The sequence below is a fragment of the Zalophus californianus genome, chromosome 14 (assembly GCF_009762305.2).
Source record: "Zalophus californianus isolate mZalCal1 chromosome 14, mZalCal1.pri.v2, whole genome shotgun sequence".
NCBI classification, from domain to species: domain Eukaryota; kingdom Metazoa; phylum Chordata; class Mammalia; order Carnivora; family Otariidae; genus Zalophus; species Zalophus californianus.
In genome coordinates, this window is record NC_045608.1 from 24,471,823 (window position 1) to 24,494,618 (window position 22,796).

General features: G+C 43.2%; 1 protein-coding gene across 16 annotated transcripts in view; it reads left to right on the plus strand.

Moving 5' to 3' along the window:
* Positions 1-22,796, plus strand: part of SFI1 (SFI1 centrin binding protein) — a 97,796-nt gene that overhangs the window by 55,125 nt on the left and 19,875 nt on the right. For 15 of the 16 annotated variants that reach the window (XM_027575769.1, XM_027575768.1, XM_027575771.1 and 12 more), the window contains 7 exons: positions 5,434-5,590; positions 7,665-7,826; positions 9,762-9,832; positions 11,262-11,354; positions 13,035-13,132; positions 14,232-14,298; positions 18,247-18,377. In XM_027575769.1, the coding sequence (XP_027431570.1) occupies positions 5,434-5,590; positions 7,665-7,826; positions 9,762-9,832; positions 11,262-11,354; positions 13,035-13,132; positions 14,232-14,298; positions 18,247-18,377 (779 nt within the window). The remainder of the gene's footprint in view (positions 1-5,433; positions 5,591-7,664; positions 7,827-9,761; positions 9,833-11,261; positions 11,355-13,034; positions 13,133-14,231; positions 14,299-18,246; positions 18,378-22,796) is intronic. The other variant, XM_027575772.1, reaches the window with a different exon arrangement.

Sequence of the window (22,796 nt, forward strand, 5' to 3'; positions counted from 1 at the left end):
GGATGATCTTTTTTATTCCTGTTCTTTTTAAAATCATCTTGGCTATTCTTCTTTACTCTTTCTTACTAATTTTAGGATCAACTCTCAAGTTCCACGTCAAAGCCTACTAGGATTTTTATTATAATGCACTGACTTTTTACATTAGATTGAGGAAAATTGTCATGGTTATGATAATGTGAGTCATTCCCATCCATGAATTTGATATATCTTGTGATATGTTGATGAGCATGAGAGAGAGAGAGAGAGAGTAGGAAGGATTAGGTCATGAGGTAACAAGGAGGACACCCCAGGGCCTTGCAGGCTGCACCCATAAAGGCTTTACTTTCTTATTCCAGTGGAGGCAAGAAGCTGCTGGCTTTGAGTGAGGGTGATAGGATCACACCTACTTCTTAATGGGATCCCTCTGGTTCATTGTGTTCTGCCTTTGGGGAGGAAAGGGGGTGTGTGTATGTGTGTGTGCGTGTGTGTGTGTCTTTTATTTTCAAGAAAAAGTAATGGAAAAAATAAATCCAAAACTAACAAAAAATGGTTACCCATACTGGGATAGAGGCAACAGTGTGGGAACAAAATACTTTAGTGAATTTACTTTGTTATACAATTTAAACTTTGGAACCATAGAAATATTTTATATAATTTAAAAAAAACACAAGTAAATCAAAAAGGAAGAAAGTGATCCCCAGAATTTTAAGACACACTGAAACAAACTTAAGTTTGTAGCCATGACTACACAGAAAATATTTACTTCAAGTAACTTTAAAATACAATATTTGACTGTTCATCCCTAATGGAATGCATTCTAAGGACACAGAGAACTGCTAGGAAATCAGAAACCTGCATTCATTAGCCTTATGGTGAGTGGCAGGGTTGGAATTGTCATGTTGAAACTATTGTAGCTACATTGTGAGATAAAGCAAGTAACCACGCAGTGTCATTAGGAATCATGATTTTCAGTGTCAAGAAAAAGATTACAAATATAAAAGAAGTGAGATAAAAGCCGTATAATCTGAGATTGGAACTGTAAATATCACTAGAGACTTAGGACATTTTTTAACCTTAAATGTATTTCTCATTTCATTTATGGAAAAGTTAGAAGCAGTGAGCAGCAAGAATATATGGCATTTAGTATTCCCAGTGCCCAAGTTGTGGGCTCTGTTATTTCCTGACTAAAAGGAAGAGAGGCTTTTTGGAGATATGGCTGGTCTACAGCAGGATATGCACATCATGCACATCATAGGCCTAGGATACAGTGTGCTGGAAAGTGAGGACATTAACAAAGGTTAATGGGCTTGTGTCGGAAGGACTCAGGAGCCAGAGGACTTTCATAGACTAACAGTAGAACAATTGGGACATCCAGAAGAGTAATGACTGCAGTGAATTGAAAACACATCAAATATATAAAAATTCATGCGTGTATAATGAGGGGAGGGGAAGGAACTCACTGGTCACATATTTGGGTTGTTAGAGCATTAACTCAGTTTAAAAATTAGTGAAAGCAAAAATCAAGCGTTTATCCTGCCTTGCCTATATAAACTATATCTTTGCAAAACCCGAGGGTTAATGAGAGTAGGCTTCTTTATAGAATTCTAGTTAGTAGCTACAGAAGGATTACTAGAATGAGAAAATTGCTGTTTTGCCACCCCTAACGAGAAAATGGATCTAAGCAGCAACCACAGAGTGGGAAGACAGTGGGGAAATAAAATGGAGGGATCAGGCTACCATCATCTGAAGCCATGGACAGCCTTGACATTGTTAAAATGGTGGCAGCCAGCTGTGATGTGCCTCATGATGTGAGGTTGGGAGGTCCGCAGCACCACTTGAGAAGTGTTCTTGCCTAAAAATTTGAACATGATTCTAACCAAGCCTAACATGAATCTGTCAGTTCCCAGGAAATACAGGGATCAGGGGAACAAGTCAAAGACACCTTGAGGAAACAATCGGCCGGACCTAAAGTGTGGGACATTTTATAGGATAAATGACCTAGTTTCTCAAAGAAATTAGTGGCATGAAAGAGGAAAAAAGGCAGGAAGGAAAAATGTCCTATAAAAAGGATGGAATTGTGATATAACCAAAACAAACCAAAAAGGATCGCTCTGGCTTTGTAGGAAACCATGTGAGAGTTCATCCATCCGGTGTGCAGCAAGCCAATAAAAACTAACACAGGCTTTTGCAGTGAAGAAAGATAGACTATTTGCTGGTGTGGCGCCTCCCAGGAGAACGGGGCTAATGCTCAAAAGTCCTGGACTCCCTTTTGGCTTACAAGCGGGTGGTTTTAAAGGGTGAAATTCAGGGGAAGGGTTTCAGGGTCTTGTATCATGCTGATTGATGAGGGCTAGGTCAGCTGTAACGTTTCCCTTCTTGATCATCTTCTCCCTTCTGGCATCTCCCTATCTGGTTTCAGGGTGATTGTAGTGAGGTGGTCGTTCTGCTTCAAGGACCCAGTCGTTCCACTTTAGGGGCCTAGAACTGTAAAACATTCTTAGCAGACAAGTCATGATCCTGGAGTTCCGGAATCAAGTCCCACATCGGGCTCCCTGCTCAGCAGGGAGTCTGCTTCTCCCTCTGACCCTCTTCCCTCTTGTGCTCTCTATCTCTCATTCTCTCTCTCTCAAATAAATAAAATCGTAAAAAAAAAAAAAAAGTTCTTAGCAGATGGCGTTAGCAGTGTCTTCTCTAGAGTACAAAGGCAAAAGTTCTACATCTCGTGATTATCACTAAGCTGCAGGTTATTTTTTTTCATGCCAATACAGCACATTGTGTTTGTTATCTCAGGCAGAACAGCATCCCACAGACTTTTTGAAAGGCAAGTTTGTATTATTCCCAGAGGCATTTTTACAGGTTTTTTAAACAGTAAGTAAGGGCTATGTGACTCTGGTCAGAGGCAATTAGGAGCCATAGGTCTAAATTGTAGGGTCTCGGGGTGGGGGGCTTGATTTCAGATGTGTTAGGAATAGACCATAGAAGATCAAGGATGAAAGCAGGGAGAACAGGCAAGAAGCTATTATGAAATCCCAGGTGAGGGGCGCCTGGGTGGCTCAGTCGTTAAGCGTCTGCCTTCGGCTCAGGTCATGATCCCAGAGTCCTGGGATCGAGCCCCACATCGGGCTCCCTGCTCAGCAGGGAGCCTGCTTCTCCCTCTCCCACTCCCCCTGCCTGTGTTTCGTCTCTCGCTGTCTCTCTCTCTCTTTCTCTGTCAAATAAATAAAATTAAAAAGCAAAACAAAAAAACCCCACAAAAATCCCAGGTGAGATTCTAGACAAGGATGATAGCAGGATGGTGTTGGATTCTGGGTATACATGGAAGGTAGTGCTGACACGACTTACTAATAGATAGTTAAGACCTGAAGTTTCAGGGAAAGAATCCAAGGTGACTCCAGATTTCTGGCCTGAGTAACTGGAACAGTGGAATGGCCATTTAGTAAAATGGGGAAGATAGAGGGAGAAGCGGGTTTGTCTGGAAAGATTAGCTCCATTTTGAGTGCCACATTTCAGCCTGAAAGGCCTTTTGAATATCCCCCAAGGAACTGTGAAGGAAGTATGGGGAGTATGGAGGATGGGTCGAAACCTGAGATGTAAATTTGGTAGTCCTTGGCTTGCAGTTGGTACTTCAAGTCCATGAGGTTGTGTGAAAGCACAAAGGGAGTGAGTGTAGCTCTCAGAGGGGTCCCGGGACCCAGCCTGGGAGGAATAAAGGCAAGGTTGCCTGCCGGTAGCCCAGAGAATCCACAGGCCTGACTGGCCACATCAGATGCTTCTGGCAGGTCAGGGATGGTGAGGAGTGGGATTTGACCTTGGGATTGAGCAATGTGGAGAGCACTGAGGCACTTGGAAGAGCAGTTCCCGTAGGCCTGATGGGGAGAGGGTTCATGAGAGCCTGCCTGGGGAAGAGAAATTAGAAAATAGACTGCTCTTTTGAGGAGTTTGGAGAGGAAAGGAAAGAACTCAAGTGTTAGCTGGATGGCAAAGTGATCTAGTGGTAGCTTGCTCAAGAATCTGATTTATTCCTTTCACAAAGTATTTCTGTGACCATAACCTTTCCCCCCCAACTTTTTATTTTTGACAAATGCTAAATGACAAAAGGTAGATATTCACTGGTTTAACCTATTGCTAACATCTTGCCACATTTGCTTTCTTTAAGTATATCAATGTATTTCTTAAATTTTCTGAGTGGCTTTAAAGTTGCCGACATAAGGGGCGCCTGGGTGGCTCAGTTGGTTGAGCGACTGCCTTCGGCTCAGGTCATGATCCTGGAGTCCCGGGATTGAGCCCCACATGGGGCTCCCTGCTCAGCAGGGAGTCTGCTTCTCCCTCTGCCCCTCCCCCTTCTCATGTGCGCTCTCTCTCTCTCTCTCAAATAAATAAATAAAATCTTTAAAAAAAATAAAGTTGCCGACATAAAAGTTTACCCTAAATACTTCAGCTTATATCTCCTAAAAATAAGGATGTCCTCCTACATAATCACAATATCATTTTATCCAAGACATTCAATATTGATATGATAATATCTACAATATGGTTCATATTCAAACCATAGATTATTGCTATTTTAGAGGCAGGTCCAGGATCCAATCAGAGGTTGTATCCCTGAAGGGATTTGCTTTTGAGGATGGGAGAAATAGTAGCACATTCATATGCTGCTTTAGAAAACCTAATAGAGGGTGAAAACCGATGATGCAGAAGGGGGGAGTTGCCAGTGATAAACTTGAGAAGGTGAGAGACCATGGGATGTAGCCATAGTGGGGGTGACTTTTGATTGAAGGGAGCGTGGACACTTTATTCAGAGGAGGCCAAGAAAAGTCAGAGCCTGTGGGCAGGTGGGTGGGTGGATGTGGAAGGAGCTTGAGAAAATTCTCTTTTGATTGCTTTTATTTTCTTGGTGAAATGGAAGAATGGTATTCAGCTAAGAGGAAGGAAAGGAGAAGAGGTATTATAGGTTTAAGGAAAGAAGGTATGAATTCATCATCTGAGATATGCAAACTAGGGATGCATATCGCCAAGCACACATGAAGACTTTGCTGCGGGTACACATTTATCGTCTTGAGGGAATCCTTCCGTGGACCCTCAGCTTCTGTAGCTAACTCTTCCTGGAAGCTAATGTGCCTGAGATCATAGGCTTCCTCCCACTTGGAAGAAAAAGGCAGACCCTCCTCACTTGTCCCAGATCTGATTTAGGTATATCACCCCATTGATTTTATTATTCCTCTTTTCCCTTGTTGTTCTTAACCCAGGAAAAAAGTTACTTTCTGGAAGTAGAATGCCCTTCTTAAAGAGCCGTTCACTGCAGATTTCCATAGATTATGATCCTCCTTGGGGGTTGCCACGTCCTTGTTTCTAGTTTTAGCTTTCCCAGTGTGTCTGTTTCTCTTTTCCCTCACGTGTACCTCACCTCTGTTTTTCTGCCTCTCCTCTGATTGTTGCCTTTTCTCTGGTTTTCAGGCCTGGTCACGGTGGTGGGAACAGCTCCTACACGTCCAGAGGGAGAGACAGAAGATGGTCTCCGCAGTGAAACACCGTGAGCACTGGGAAAAGTGGAAATCCCTGAAGGCCTGGCTCAAATACCTGAGGGTCCGCAGAGTGAAGAGACGATGGAATGGTGAGCAGAAGATCCCGGGCTCTGGAGACAGAGGGGCACGTCACAATTTCCATTCTTCTGCCAGTGGTGCTAATTTATTAAGGAGAGATAGAACCATATTATGCCCCAAATTTTGGAAAAAAGAGATTGAGGAGAAACATAAATCATCCTCAATTCACATTTATTTCCTTCTGGCCTTTTCTTCCACACATTTTTTTTAAGAGTTTATTTATTTGTTTATTTATTTGAGGGAGAGAGAGAGCATGTGGGAGCAGGAGCCAGAGGAGAGGCAGAAGGAGGGGGAGAAGCAGACTCCCCTCTGAGACTCCTGGACGCGGGGCTCAATCCCAGGACCCTGAGATCATGACCTGAGCCGAAGGCAGACGCTTAATCAACTGAGCCACCCAGGCGCCCCCCCTTTTTTTAAGATTTTATTTATTACATATATTTTTAATAGGGTTTAATTATCCTATAAATACTATTATTATGATTAATATGATATGTACAACTTGGTATCCTGCTTTTTTTCCCCACAACTAACAACATTTTCCTATACCTTTAGTCTTCATAAATGTTATTTTTTTTTTTAATGATTGTCTGCATTTTGCAGGATGGTCTACCTTAATATACTATCTAGCCATTCTTCTATCGATAGATATTTGGATTGTTTCTGTTTCTCCCCAGTGATGTAATCCATGTGATTTATAATGTTGATTTTTTTTTTTTAAGATTTTATTTATTTATTTGTCAGAGCACAAGCAGGGGGAGCAGCAGGCAGAGGGAGAAGCAGGCTCCCTGCTGAGCAAGGAGCCCAGTGTGGGACTCGATCCCAGACCTGGGCAATCCTAGATCTTGGATCATGACCTGAGCGGAAGGCAGACATTTAACCAACTGGGCCACGCAGGAGTCCCTGATTTTTTTTTTTTTTTAACTTTAAACAAAGTTTTATTACACAAAGGTTGTCACATAATTGGCTATTTCTCTACTTTGTACACAGTTGTTCTTACTCTCCACAGAAAGGCTGCTGCTTAACTTTTTATCTGGTGATGGCAAACACTAAAATCCTGATTTTAACAGAATAGTAATAAAAATGCCTCAGTGATTTAAGTTGAAAGCAGTACATTGGTACATGGCTCTTGCACTCAGTTATCAGGAATATACAAATGTCTTTTTATTCAAAAATACAAAATAAATTATCTGTAGGCATGGACAATGACAGCAGTAAACCATTATATTTTTTAACACTATTCTTATGGTTTAGTTTCCCAGTTAGCGTTCACAAGTAATAATACGTAGGTCACGATCATTGGTACTTTTTTGTATTTTGGTTTCTTGAGCCCACACATAAGTGAGTCAAGCAGTGTGCTAGATGCTGGCTGGCTTTCACCTCAGGCTCTCTGCAGAAACCTCCTGGGTTGCCAGGCCAGGGCTGTCTCTTGGGAGAGTTTGAGTTTGAGTTTGTGTCTGTCTGAGGATAATGCGGAGACCCACTGTCTGGTTGCCCAAGCCTGGAGCCAAAGACATTAAGCTCTTTAGCATGATAAGCTGCAGACTAATGTGCGTCTCGTTTCAGCATTTGAAGTCTAGGACCAATTCCCTCCCACTTCTTGGACTTAAGTTAGTTCATCAGGCCATTGGCTAGTTAGTGTTAAAAGAAGGGTCAGCCTGGCTTAAAGCTCAGAAACACTTTTGCCAGCATGGTGACCACATTGTGTCGACTCAGTCCCTCACACCCTACCCGAGAGACATTAGCATTAAGAGGCAAAAGTAAGAGTCTTCTTTGAAAACAGCAGCTGCCATTTCTGCTCCTCAGGAGTTAACTAGAAACCTCAACTTTTTGATATAACTGATTTTATAGCATCCTCCTCCCTAATATCACAGACCTATTCTCTTTCCTTGGAGAGAAGAGGTGTAGCTAAGGGCTTCCAAATAACCCTCCCATGCCTAAAAAAACTTTTATTTTAGCATGCTTTGTAAGAACAGCTTCAAATCCCTGCCGAGTGTCAGTAGTAGGGTGCAGCTTATCTTAAAGATAAGATCTAGCTCATCTCTCAGCCTTGCAGGGGGCAGCACATAGTGATTTTCTTTGTTGCAGAGATGGCTGAGCGATTCCACCGGGTCACTATGCTCCAGACACACTTCTCTGATTGGCAGTGGGCCTGGGAGCGGAAGGAGAGCTTGTACGCCCAGCATGCCCGGGTGGAGGGGCTGGCCCGGAGGATGGCTCTGCGGAGGGCCTTCACTCACTGGAAACACTGTATCCTTTTCAGCCACCCAGCCTTGTCCACCACCACAGCCGGCCCACTTTAGATGTCTGATATTTAAGGTGTCACACACAAACACACACACACACACACAAAATACATGTATTTGTATATTTCATTTAATAACCCTGTCTCTCTTTGAAATTCTCCCAATTGTATATACATTTGTCTTCTTGCTAATCACCAGTTTTTAGGAGTGCAGGAGTGCAGCAGCCTCTAAAACAAAGGGCCGGGAATATGTGGGAAACGATTACTGGACAATATGAGGTAGTCATGATGTCTGTTGATTTCTTTTTAAAATTTTCTGTTTAACTGGAAGTGTGCTTACACAACAGTATGTATAACATACATTTACAGTTTAATGAATAGTAATAAAACGAACACCTTTGTACCCACCACCCAAATTAAAAATTCAAACACTGCTAATAGCCTGTCTGCTCATCCATGATTGCATTCCCTTTCCTCCCCTCCAGAGATAATCCCACTATCTTGAATTTTATGTTGTCATTTCATTGCTTTTCTCTACCCACTAGGTGGTGGAAATAGGTGTGGTGGTCTTTTTCTTGGCAGCCCTAACATTATGATCCTAGCTTCCATTGTCTTTTACCATGTGCAGACATTAAGCATTACCTCTTTAATCTTCATAGCAACCCCGTGGAGTAGATGTCACTATCCCCGTTTTACAGGTGAGGAAACAGAGACTCAGGGGGGCTAAATAGTCGTCAGCATGTCATTGGCCGAGCTGGGAGTTTGAAACCTAGGCCTTTGGCTCTGGTGTGCATGTTCTTGATCACTGCCCCTGCTGCAGTACGTGCCCAGCTGTGCAGATTCGAACTGGAGATGTCCATCCGCACATTCATTTGTTCATCAGACTCTCGCTTTGTTTTAAGCTCCTGCCTAAGTTTTGGAATATGAGGAAACTCAAAGACAAACAGTAGTTCGTTGTCTAGCGGGGTAAAGAGACATGAAAGCGGGGCTGCGCAGTGTGGTGTGGTAAGTGCTGTCAGAAAGGTGTGTGTCACATCCTGCGAGCGCTATTGTGCAGATTCGAGTTGACTTTGTCCTAGAGGATGACAAGGTCACCTAGCAGAGAAGCCGGGAAGGGTGTTTCAGGTGGAAGGAATGGCATTTACACAGGCAGAGGTGAGGAAAAGACCGACGGACGGCGACAGGGCCTATCGTGAGTTGAGGGGGCGTAGATGGCAGTAGGGCAGCGCGGGGAGAGGCATGCTGGGACCAGCGCGTAGGTCCCTGCGTGCAGTGCTCGGGAGCTTGGGCTTTCTCCTGATGGCACCGGGGATCCTCTGGAGGTGTGTAAGAAGATGAGCGATGCAGCAGGTTTGTACTTGAGAGGACAGATTTGGATTACAGGGGCAAAGCCGGCTCAGGGGGAGCAGATATGCGAGAGACTCTTGCCAGTCTGTGTGAGGGCCAAGTCGGATGCTCTGTGGGGCTTTGGGGGCGGGGACAGAAGAGCAGGAGAGATTTCCGAGGAGAGCAGATGGACTTGGCAGCCCAGTAGATGGAGGGAGTGGGAGGAGAAGGTTTGAAAATAACTCCAAGGTTTTTAGCTGAAACATCTGACTGGGTTGTGGTGCCAAAACAGAGGAGGCAGGAAGACAGGAATGCTTTAGATGGGGTGATTTGGAAATGTTTACTGTAATCTCTGGCAATTTATCTCAGCTATTTTGCCTGTCATCAAATGGGCATCAGAAGGGAGGAGGACAAGGCCAACTGTTTGATAAGCCACTCACATGGTTTCCCTTTGCGTCCCCTCCCTGGGTCATCAGGAGGAGATGGAGGTGGACGTCAGCCCACCTGGCACACCTGGTATCCCCCACAGCCAAGACTCTTCCGGTGGGTCCCTGGGACCACAGTGTGTGAGGGTGGGGACAGTTTTGAGATGAGAGGCCTTAACTCCCTGGCAGATGTGGTGCTGTATGCCGAAGAAGTGGCCCAGCAGAAGGTGGCAGAAGAACACAGGAGGCGCAGCTTGCTGGTAAGAGCATGGAAGCCTCTTGAGGCTTTTTTTTTTTTTTTTTTTTTAATCTTTGCAGGAACCACCAAAGTTTTAGTGTTTAATATTTAAACACAACTGGCCAAAGTCCAAGATGTGAAGTTACCATGTTCGAGAACCTGGAGGGAAAAATCACTCTATAAGCTATATAGTATGTGGTAAGGAGAACGCACGCCTTATAACAGAAAGCCTGTCTACACAGAGTAGGTGCTTCAGAAATACTTAGCAGCCTTGCTCAGACATCCACGTTTGGAGGACCCAGACGCACAGCATGCTGTTCAGGTGTATCTGGTTATGGGATTAGCTTCACTCATGGAGCTCTGTTCCATTGCAAGTGTCCCTGTTTTCATTTTGGATCAGAAAGGGTAATGATGTGGGATCAGAGGGGTCTGGAGCTATAAGGGAATCTTGGAGGTGATCTAGTCCTGCATTTTTTTTTTTTACATGGCAGGCCTCCTTTTTATTTTTTTGAAGATTTTATTCTTAATTGATCTTTACACCCAACATGGGGCTCGAACTCATAACTCCCGGATCAAGAGTCACATGCTCTACTGAGTGCCAGGTGCCCCTTCATTTTATGTTTTTTTTTTTTAAGTAACCTCTACCCCCAACATGGAGCTTGAACTCATGACCCCAAGGGCGGACTCCCTTTTTAATGTTGGGAGCCTAATCTGTAAAATCGATCAAAGTAGAGATGCTGTGGATGAAGCAAGGTCTGGGAGCAGTCCCTGTTCTACCACTGCTTTCCTGCACCCTCACCACATGAGGAGGTCTTCCAACACTTTCAGGTGCCTCTGCGGTTCCACAGAGCACAATATGAAAACCCCTAATCACTTCACTTCTGTCTCAGAAAACTGGAACCCAGGGCTTTGCTTAGGTCACATGTGAGGCAGTGTTGATGGAGCTGGAGCCAGTCCCACATGTCTTGCCACTACCCCAACCCCCCTACTCACCAAGGCTTCCTTCTCTTCCTTCTATTCTGCTCTTGCAAAACTGCATTTGGGGGTGCGTTTTGAACCCCCCACCCCCAACATGGCTTTAAAAAGAGAAACTACCATAAGCTAAAAGTCTCTTTTTCTGAGAGGTAAAGTTGATGTTTTTAACCTTTGTCCGTCGTGTTCCCATCTCGGCCATTGGGATCTGTCCTGGTCAGAGGCGACATGGTGTGTTTGCTCCTGGGCAGTGTCAGTGGATGGCGGGGAGCAGTTCAACAGCTACTTATGAAGTGCCTACTGTGCGGGCTGGCTTGTAGCAGACTCCAGCTGAATCTCAAAGCAGAGAAATGCTCCGGGACCCCGGAGCAGCTGTGAACATCCGCGCCTGGGCCTCTCGCTACTCAACTCGGGCGCTGCTCTTACTTGTACAGACGCTGCTGATTTGTAACTGGTTGTGTCCTTCCTTCTATTCACAGCACTTCTGTTTTCGAGCCCTAAAAGACAATGTGACCCATGCCCATTTCCAGCAAATAAGAAGGAATCTCGCTCACCAGCAGTATGACATCACGGTAAGGGTCATCTGTATAGAGGGACCTCTGACGTCCATTGTCTTTTAGCCTTTGTGCTTTAAGATTTGTCCAGACCTTTTAGACCCCAAAACCTTAGTGTCCATTTTCTCTAGTTAGCCCTACCAGCTGAGGGAGTAAGCCTTGGTTTTCCCTAGTTTAATCCCGTTTTTTATCTCTGCTAAGAAACTTGATAGTTGACTCAGAGGTCAGGGACTATGGATGGATTCTAACCCTAACCTAGGGAGTACACTCTGAGTCTTGCATTCCAGGCGGCTTTGGTTGTATTTGCACTATAAGTTTGTTGTCTTCACTGGTTGGTTTACCTGAGGGCAACAAAGGTTCTATCTCTACTTACAGATCATGTTTCTGGGTATAGGAGGATGGGTTTTTTTTGTTTGTTTGTTTTTCATTATGAAAATGTTTAAATGTACAGAAAAATATAAAGAGTAGTAGAATAAACACCTGTATACTTAGCATTTAAATTCAAATACTAGCCAATTGTTAATAGTTAATTCTTCATTTTTTTTTTTTTGCAGAGTCATTTCAAAGTAAATAACAGACATCGTGACACATCACACCTAAACATTTCAGCTTGCGTTGCCCAAAAATAACATTTTCCTTCATAACCACAGTATTGTTATCATCCCTAATAAAACGAACAGTAATTCCCTAATTTTATCCAATACCCAGGCCATATCCACATTTTCACAGTTACCCCCAAAATGTCCCTTTTCAAACCAGGATTCAACTAAGATCTGATTACTTACTGTATTTGGTCATGTCTTGTAAGGCTCTTAATAACAGTCCTCCCCACTTCTTTTGTTTAACACGTTTATTTTTTAATTGTGTTAAAATACACATAACAAAATTTATCATCTTAACCATCGTTAAGAGGACAGTTCAGTGACATGAAGCACATTCACATTGTGCAATCATCACCACCATCCATCTCCAGAACTTGTTTCATCTTGCAAAACTGAAACTCTGTCCCCATTAAACAATAACTTCCCATTCTCCTCTCCCCTGACCCCAGCAGCTGGCAACCACCTTTCTCCTTTTTGTCTCTATAATTCTAGGGACCTCATATTTATAGTACATGCCCTTTTGTGACTGGCTTATTTCACTTAGCATAATGTATACTTTTTTTTTTCCCCCTCAATGACACTGAGTTTTGGAATAGGAAGACTGGCTATTTGGCCTTATACAATATTCCATATTCTCAATTTATCTGTTTCCATTTGATGTCATTTGATTTTTCCTTTTTTAAACGTTGCTCCTATAAATTAGAAGTTTGATCTAAGGGCTTGATTAGATTGAAGTTAAACACTTTTTTTGGCAAGACTACGTCATGAGCAGTAATAGGTGATAAGATAAGTTTTAACTTTTAAAATGGCATTGTCTTCTATGAGGCCCAGATTAGAAATAGCTTCAGCTTCTTCATTCTGATTTCCATAGACTGGAAAATTCATCTTTTTGCCTTTTATGTTGGCCTAGAACAGCTCCATGTAGCTTAGCCATGATTATTTTGTAAGCCTGCTGTATGTTGGGTACTCCAAATTGAGATACAATTCCTCCTCTGGGGGAGCTAATAGTCTCTTGGGGCAAGGGTTTGCTAATAGGTCAAGAGAGATTTTACCTTTTGCCTTAATAAACTTCCATTTCTTTTCTGTTTTGCTTCAGCTGCTGCACAGGTTCTGGGACCTCTGGCAGACTCGGATTGAGCAGAGAGAAGAGAGAGAGCAGCTCCCCTCACTGTGTGCTGCCTGGGACCGCTGCAGGTGGGGACTTTGGCCTTCTCCTTCGGCTTTCCGGGGACTGACTGTTCTCCAGGAGAGAGCATTTACCCTTCCATGCATTCCTCGGTAGATTCAGAAAGGCCCTGCTGTAAACCACTGGTTCCCAAGTTTGCATTTTCCTTTTGGCTGATCAGATGAGAGGTAGGATAAAGATGTTTGTACTGGTTCTTGGTCACCATAGTTTGGAGTATGTGCCTGCTAGCTCCTTGCCTCAATCCTTCAGGCTTTAGTGACAGTCACATCTTAGAATTCAAGCACTGATAGTGTTAAAAAGCAGGCTCAGGCAAGTGGGTGGCTTAGTCTTGAAGAGTGCAGGGTGTCCCTAATTTTAAATAAAAGCACCACATGTCCATGAGGAAAACTCAGTGTTTAGGAAGGTAGGTATAAAGTGAAAAATAAAAGTTGCCTGGATCCCTCCCTCCAATCCCTTAGTCTTACTCTTCAGAGGTAACCACTCTTCACTTACTTGAGTGAAGTAAGTGAATTTATTGAACACCAGAAATGTTCAATATACCCTCCCCCCAGCCAATAGTACAATCAACTTAATTCACATAGTTAGAGGTCCCATTTTGGAGCATTTTTCTTTTTTTAATGAGTCGCTGAGAATCTCAATATTTAACTAAATTTGGAGTTATCAGTGTCTATCATTATTCTAAATCCTGGTTTACAGAACTGAATGTAGTTCTCACTCTGGGTATCACAGTTGTGGAAAGAGCTTGTCACAGACCCAGGTGGTCCTCCACAAGTCCCAGAGTTTGGTCATAAAACCAGGAAGTTCATGATAGGGGATTTCATACATATTACCTAAGTTCCAGAGACACTGTGCTTGGTGGTCTAATTAGGTTTATAAGAAAATTGTCAAAATTTGGGGGCAAGCCATAGCCCCAAATCAGGGGCTAATAGATTTTGTGTTGAATAATAGGTTTTTTTCCCTGTTTCCTAGAGTGAAACTGATAGGGTGCCTTTAACGCTGAAGATGTAACTACACCCAGATTTTCTGGCCTTAAAAACAAACATTTTTAAAACCCCAAACCTGAAAGTGCGATAGGCAGTATGTGTTATGTTATGTGTTCTATTTCAGAATATCGTTGCTACGCAAGTGTATCAGATCGTGGTTACAGTATACTCAGAAGAGGCGATACAAGCAGGTATGGAGTAGTTCATTGCAAGTAACTCCACAGGCTTACATTCTTGGACCCATTTGCTTTGGAAAGATTCTTGGAAAAGACCTTTGCTAAGAGGTCTTGGTGCTGCTGTGAAAAGCTCAAAGGTATTTCCCCCCGGTCCCTCTAGTGATAGTGGAAAGTCTGCGTAAACCCCATTCCTTCGTGTGCTGTGAAAACACAGGCACTCTCTGAGAGTGATGATCTCTTACTAGCCATTCCATTCACATCATTACTCATTTACTCTATTAGTTAGCCAAGCTGCAGGAAATACTGGGAAAAGTACAGAACATAAGTGCCGTGTTCTCAGTGCTGAACAGTGTGAGACAGGTACCCATGGCAGGCGGGAGGACATGGGGAGCAAGCTGGCGAATTAGTAAAAGCAGATTGAGAAAGAATTCAGTTCCATTTTTTTTTAAGCTTTATTTATTTAAGTAATCTCTACACCTGATATGGGGCTCCAACTCAAGACTCTGAGATCAAGAGTCGCATGCTCTTCTGACTGAGCCAGCCGGGACCCCTAGCTTCAGTTCCATTTGACTCACTGAGGGACACGTGGGTGGCTCAGTTGGCTAAGTATCTGCCTTCGGCTCAGGTCATGATCCCGGAGTCCGGGGATCTAGCCCTGCATTGGGCTCCCTGCTACACGGGGAGTTTGCTTCTGCCTCTGCCTGCAACTCCCCCTGCTCATGCTCTTCTCTCTCTGATAAATAAATAAAATCTTAAAGAAAAAAGAAAAAGACTCACTGAGCACCCGCTGTGCCTGATAGAAAGCAGACAAAATTCCTGCTCCCATAGGCCTTGTAATTTAGCACCAGGATGGCAAGTAAGTGTGATCTTGCAGGCCAGCTCGAATGATGGCTGCAACTGTCTAGAGTGCTGAACCAAGAAGGGTTTGGAGGCCACGTTTAGGCTTGGGGGAGTTTGTGTTCAACCAGGAGTGTCTGCGTGGGCCTTGCAGGGGTTAGTGTGCTGTCCAGGCCTCATTTTGGCCATCCCTGGTGAAATGGGGTTGGGGGGCGGGACACAAAGCAAACTCCTGCCCCCTCCACCCCCTCCTCCATCTGCTAGAGTCTCACACGGGAATCTAAAGAATTTGGCTGTTTCCTCATAGTGCTGGGAGAGAATCTGAATTTTCTAGCAAGGTGTACCAACCCCTGTGGGAGCCGGGCTCTGGTTACTTCTCCAGCCTTTCCTGTCACCAGCCCTTTCGTTCCTTCCCAGCTGTGGTCTGGCCATTTAAGCTGCTGGTCCTTCTCTGAATGTGCTTCTCACATGCAGTTCTCTGTCCCTCCGACTCTTTCAGCTCCAGTGTCACCTCTTCCCCCAGCCCCCTGTGACTTTGTCAGTGTATTCTGTGCCTAGGTGTTTCCCAGCCCCTCTCCCTGCCAGACTGTGAGCTACTTGAGGGCAGACCCTGTCTCTTTCTTCTCCTTAGCACAGTGTGGACAAAGGGTAGCTGCCAACTAATATTTAGATGAATGAATGAACAAACGAGTGAACAGACAGACGAACCGCCATGGGTTGCTACAGAGTTTTTCCTAAAGATCATCTCAGTTCTTGGCATTTCGGTGGTGCCAGCCCCGGGCATGGCTTGCCTTCCACACCTAGAAAATGCTTAGAATTGCTGCATTCTTTGACATTCCTTTGGATGATGTGGCTATTTCTGAAAGGACGTTGCCACTTGGTTTCTTAAGCCCATTTAATGTAAGCTCAACAGAAGGCAGAGACCTTTTAGAAAAAGAAACTGAGTGCCAGGGTCGAAAGGTTGTATTTATTCAAGGTGGAAAAGAAGCAGAGAGTCTCTCATATTCCCCCTGGAAAAAGAGCCTCTTGACACTGGGGTCCAACAGTAGTGGAAGGTCAAGGGTCAGTATTCTTATCTCTCCACACTGCTCTTGCATGGCCTGCATAATATAGAAGGTCTGAAAAATAGTAGGAGCCCTGCTTAGTTGCTGTTGCTTTTTTTCGAATCTTTGGCTAACAATCTGAATGTCATCTAAGGAGATGACATCAGAGAACATCAAGTTCTTTAAAGAGAACATCAGTTCTTTCTATTTCAGGAAAAGATAAAAATATTTATTGTGGGTTTCTTTCTTTTTAAAAAGTAATACAGAAAGAGGGGCGCCTGGGCAGCTCAGTCGGTTAAGCGGCTGCCTTCGGCTCAGGTCATGATCCTGGGGTCCTGGGATCGAGCCCCATGTCTGGCTCCCTGCTCAGCGGGGGGCCTGCTTCTCCCTCTCCCTCTGCCTGCCACTCTGCCTACTTGTGCTCTCTCTCTAGCTGTCGAATAAATAAAATCTTAAAAAAAAAAAAAAAGTAATACGGAAAGAATGGCAAAATGTTAGCCAATTGTTGAAGCTGGATGGTAAGTTCATGGAGTTTCGTTATACTGTTGCTTCTACTTTTATTTACATTTGAAAATGTAAATGCCCAAAACCAATATATAGACATTATAATTTGAGAAGTGTAGGAAGAGATAAAAGAAAAAAATTAAAACACCCGTAATCTTAAAATAACATTTGGTAAGTAAATTTGGTATCTTTTTTCCTCCATGTGCGTGGGAGTATGTATACCATATATTCACACACACACATATGCTTACTGTTCAGTTATCTGTTGCTATGTGAAAAATCACCCCAAACTCAGTGGCTTAAAACAACAACCGTGTTATTATACCTATGGGTTCTGTAAGTCAGAAATTGAAACAAGACATAGCAAAGATGGCTGGTCTCTGCTCCATGATTACTAGGGCCTCAGCTGGGAAGATTCCAATGGCAGGGGATTAGGATCCTCTAGGAAGTTTCTTCCCTCACATTGCTGGTTCCTGGACTGGAATAACTCGAAGGCTGGGCGCATCTGGGACTGTTAACCAGAGAACCTACTACACTGGGCCTCTCCAAGAGGCTTGGATTGCCTCACAGCATGGTGGCCTGAGGGTAGTCAGACTTCCTGTGTTGCTGCTCACTCCAAAAGTGCCCCAGTGAACAACACACAAACTGTATGGCCCTTTATGACCCAGCCTCAGAAGTCACATGGCCATTTCACCATTCTCTATTGGGCAAAGCAGTCACTGTCCCGCCCAGATTCGACAGGGTGGGGGGGGGACTTCTCAGGGAAGGAGGAAATCCAAAGAATTTGAGGTCCTGTTTTAAAAAGTGCCGCAAATACATATATCCTTCTGTCCCCCCAGAGTTTTGGATCATGGAAGCATACACACACACACACACACACACACACACACACACACACACACACGCACATATATATATATATATATTTTTTTTTATGTCAGTTGTCTTATCTTCCTGGTGATAAACAGTAAAATAGTAGTAGCTTTTCATAATTACATAATAATTTAAAGAATCTGTATTACAAATAAACATCATAGATAAAATCAAAAGATATATTACAGGGTGGGAACAATGTTGATAATACACGTGACAAAGGACTGATAAATTTCTGAAGGTTCAAAAAGTCAATGTACATCACTGAGTTAAACACTGGCAGTCAGATAGTACAGGGAGTGGGTATGAACACTTAGTACATAGGACAGAGCATTTAGATACATACATGTATATATGTGTGTGTATGTACACACAAGTATGTGAAGAGTGTATGGCAGTCAGATAGTACAGGGAGTGGGTATGAACACTTAGTACATAGGACAGAGCATTTAGATACATACATGTATATATGTGTGTGTATGTACACACAAGTATGTGAAGAGATACTTAACCTAGAGTAAAAATTTCTTACCCATCGTATTTCATTTTTCACCTATTATGGCGACAAAGATTAAAAATAATGATTTTAATCTTTTTCTCAATTTTGTGTAGAAAGCAACCCTCCCTCTAGAGTGCAACCCTTAAAGGTCATTTTTTTAAATATAATATAAAGTACAAATAAAGGTCATTCTTTGTTATACTGCAGCAGCTGCGGTCCAGAGCAGACAGTCACTTCGAGCAGAGAGTCCTGCCTGCGGCCTTCCACACATGGAGAAGATTCTGGCGTTGGCACCAGCAGGAAAGTGTCCTCAATGCGAGAGCAGCACGCTTTCACAGGTATGCAGTGTCGCTTCTGTCTGGGCAGGCTTCTCGGGGCTTGTTCTGCTGCCCACACGGCCATTGGTGGTGTTTTTCAACCTCCCAGCCCCCTAGGCCTTGGTTCTTCTTGGTTTTCCAATTAGGTGGGCTCATTGATTTCATCTAGCGGAAGAGCCAGCCAGTATTTCCCCTGGGAAAGCTTTTGCTCATCTTTATTGCAAGTGCTTTCAGAACAGCCTGAGTTTTATTATGCCCCTGTCCTCATTGCAAGCCAGTAAATCTGTCCATTAGCTTTCTGGATCAGAGTGTGGTTGGACCTTGCATCGCCTTGGCAGGCATTCTTGAGTGTGATTGTCCTGAAATGCTTGCTTCCTGTTCTGCCAGACCTGGCTTTTTGAAGTCTTGAAATATAGTCGTCAACAAAATTAAGACGGGCACAGAGCAGAGCTATGTCTTTTTGCTCCCGCAGAGGCAAACTTGCCCAGAGCAGGTCCTTGCTGCATTTTGGCGGAATTGTAACAAAGAAATTATTAATCACTGACTGTGTGTCTGCCACTGTGGTGGGCATGGTGTGGTGGGAAAAGGGAAACAAATATATAAGCTCATTCGCCTGTGATATGATCAACTTCGTTAATAATTCCCTTCTCATAGCAGTCCTGAGAGAACAGGCTCAAGATGACTAATGACTCCCCCATGTAAATCAACCAGTAAGTGGCAGAGCCAGGGTTTAAATTCAGATCTCCTTGACTCCAGGGACTTTCTGCTAGATCAAAAGGAAGATCTTTTTGATGACTTTGTAGAAACTTTCAATCTTTGTGAGGAGGTAAGACTGATACACAAGAAACAATTGAAGGACAGTTCCAGAGAATAGATCCACATGTCCTCATTTTTGTCAGCCCGGAGTTCTTCTAGAGCTCAGAGCTAGTGCTGAGGGAAGTCCCTGAAGGAAGGCATGCTGTGAGCCAGGGGGTGAGGATGAATGGCAGGAGTGGGCAGGATGAGGAGGGCCAGACTGAGGGGATTGCCTAAGCCCATAAAAAGATAACAGTTAGATGTTTGAGCAGGTGCGTGTAACTAGTAAAGTGATGGTTTTGGAGATTGCCCTGAGAACAGTGTCCCATCAATTTAGGACAAAGAGGCGAGAGGGAGGGACACGGGAGGGGCACTGGAAGAAGCTGCAGTGATCTTTGAAGGAGTGTGAATGCTAGCCCGAGGGGATCAGCCAGAACTCCTGGAGTCCTTCACACAAAGTCAAAGAGAAGCTTTTAGGGGGTAGCCATGGGAAATTGGAGGCTGGCAAGGGTCTGCAGAGAGTGACTTCACCTTTACCTACTTCCTGAACTGAGGTCTGGTATAAGATTCCACTTGAAAAATGGCTTTACTACCAAACACATACACACTCCTTCGCTTCTTCTACAAAGTCAATGATTGATTCTGTTGCTTCTTTCGTATTTTGGCATGCCGTAGGGATTTTCAAAAATTGAGGGTTCTTTCAAAATAGCCAAGAGGAGTTTCCAAAAGGATTTTTGTTGGGGATCATTCTTGAGACAAAAGGGTGGTGGGTGAACTGGAGACAGGGAGTAGCCACGAGGCCTGATCTGGATTTTATCTTGTTTTGGTTTAGTTGGATCTTTTTAGAAAACTTAAGTTTTTAAGGTTCCTGCCTTTAGCTCATGAGGGAGCAGAGTGATGGGGAGCCCGGCTTGGAAGCTGGAGAGGCCTGAGTTCAGACCCTTGCTCTACTGCTTGCCAGTTTCGTAACCCTGCGCAAGCCACTCTGTCTCTCTGATCCTGTTTCCTCAAATGTAAAATGGAGATGAGTTGATAATAGTCCTATCTCACAGGGTTGTCATGAAAAGTGAAATAATCCATGGGGAATACAAGCAGAAAGGCAGCACAAAATATCAGCCTTTCCCCCAACCCCTAGAATTGATTTGTGACTCTCCTGGTAAATGAATATTCATAGGTTTGGTTTGGAGTTTAGCAAATCAACGTTCCCCCAAAATATGTATGTTCTATCTTTCCATAACTCTTAGGGTATTTATTTAATATTTTAGGAATATGGACAGAATTTATAGTGGGATCTCATGAATTATGACTGAAAATGGTAGTTTCTTAATCTACCAGTGAAATAGTATTCTGAGAATGAGCCAAGACTGATTTGTCTTTTTTTTAATTGAGCTAAAATTCATAGTGAAAGGCACAGATGTTAAATAAACAGTTTGATGAGTTTTCACAAATTTATGCCTGGATAATCAACAGCCCAGTCAAGGTCTAGAACATTTCCATCACCCCAGAAAGTTCCCTCATGCCCCCTTCCAGTCAATTCTCACCCCCCCTCACAGGTAACCACTGCTCTGATTTCTGTCCTACCAGGTTAATTTTGCATGTTTTCGAACTTTAAATAATGGGATCATTCAATAAGTGTTCTGTTGTGTCTGGTTTCTTTTAAAGTTCAGCATAATGTTTCTGAGATTGAGCCATGTTGTCAGGTAGTAGTTCAGTCTTTGCTGAGTGGTATTGTATGACTATAAGGCAATGTTTTGATCCATTTTAACATATGAGTTGTTTCCAGTTTGAGGCCATTATGAATAAATCTGCTATGAACATATACATGGATTGTTTTCATTTCTCTTGAGTAGATACCTAGAAGCTAACTCTGGCTCACAGGATGGGGACAGGCTTCCTCTTATAGGGGGTCACATCATTATACACCCACCAGCAGATAGAATGCTGGTTGTTCCACAGCCTCATCAACATTTGGTTTTGACAGTCTTTCTAATTGAGCCATCCTGGTGGATGGGGAGTGACGTCTCATTTCCCTGCTGACTCATAATGCAGAGCATCTTTTTAAGACCTAATCAGCCAGGATCAAAATCCTGTAGTTTTACCGAGTCAGATCAATTGCCTTGAAGGAGGGAATTCCACAGGAGTTCTGGAATGGTGCCCTTCCTGAGGGAAAGGAATTTGTAAAGTTTGGGTTCCCACAAAAGGATTCAGAAGAGGGGAAAGAGAAACAGGGATTGGTTTTGGATTGCTCTGTTTCCGAGGCAAAATTAGGAGGGAAGAGAAGTGGGGTTCACTAGGGAGTACTGTTATGTGTACCCTCAGGAATAAGTGAAAGCGGCAAAGCTTTTCTGGGGTGTCATTGGTAAGGAAGCAATAACCACTCAAAAGAGGCCCTGGTGGCATTTTACAACTGCTGCCTGGCCTTGGGAAAAACCATGTTTCCTTGTAGCTGGCTTTATCTGTGTCTGTGGCTCAGTAAGCGTCTGACTTTTGGTTTTGGCTCAGGTCATCATCTCAGGGTCCCAAGATCAAGTCCAGTGTCAGGCACCACGCTCAGCAGGGAGCCTGCTTGAGATCCTCTCTCCCTCCCCCACTTCCCCTCCCCATGCTCACGTGCTCTCTTTGTGTCACTCTCTCAGATAAATCTTAAAAAAAAAGAAAAAGAAAAATATTTTCTTCCAGTAATGTGGCTTGCATTTCCATTTTCTCACGTTTTTTTTTTAATTGAGAAAAAAGTTGTTTTTTACATATGTATGTTATATGTATGTTGAAATTATCACAGGGTGGGGATCTATATATGGGCTATATATATATTGAAATGAATTAATAGTCTTTTTTGATGAGCAGAAATGTTTAATTTTGTTATAGTCAAATTCACCAAATTTTTCCTCTTATGATTAGTGATTTTGGGGTTTTCTCTAAAAAATATTTGCTTACACCCAAGATCTTGAAAGATACTTTCCAACATTTTCTCTGGAAGCTTTATATAAAGTTTTAGCATTTACATTTAGGTCTGTGATCATCTTGAAGTTTGGTATGAGGTAAGAGCTAAGGATTATTTTTTTGTTTTGTTTTTCAGGTTTTTCCAGCAGTATTTATTGAAAAGACTTTCATTCCCCCATTGAATTGCCTTGGCACCTTTGTTGAAAATCAGTTGTCCTTATAAGTTTGTATCTATTTTTGGACTTTCTCTTCTGTTTCATTTATCTGTTTCTTTTTTTTTTTTTTTAAGATTTTATTTATTTATTTGAGAGAGAGAGAATGAGAGAGAGCATGAGAGGGAAGAGGGTCAGAGGGAGAAGCAGACTCCCTGCTAAGTGGGGAGCCTGATGTGGGACTCGATCCCGGGACTCCAGGATCATGTTCTGAGCCGAAGGCAGTCGCCCAACCAACTGAGCCACCCAGGCACCCTCATTTATCTGTTTCTTTATCCTTATGCCATTATCATACTGTCCTGATTTTTGTATCTTTATAGCAAGTTTTGAAATCGGTTCTTCAACTTTATTCCTCCTGGGATTTTTTTTTTTGTTTGGGATTGCACTTAATCTGTATAGATGTTTAGGGGAGAATGGACATCTCAAGCTTATTGAGATGTCCCATAAATGAACATGAACTCCATTTATTTAGCTTTTCTTTAATTTTTCTCAG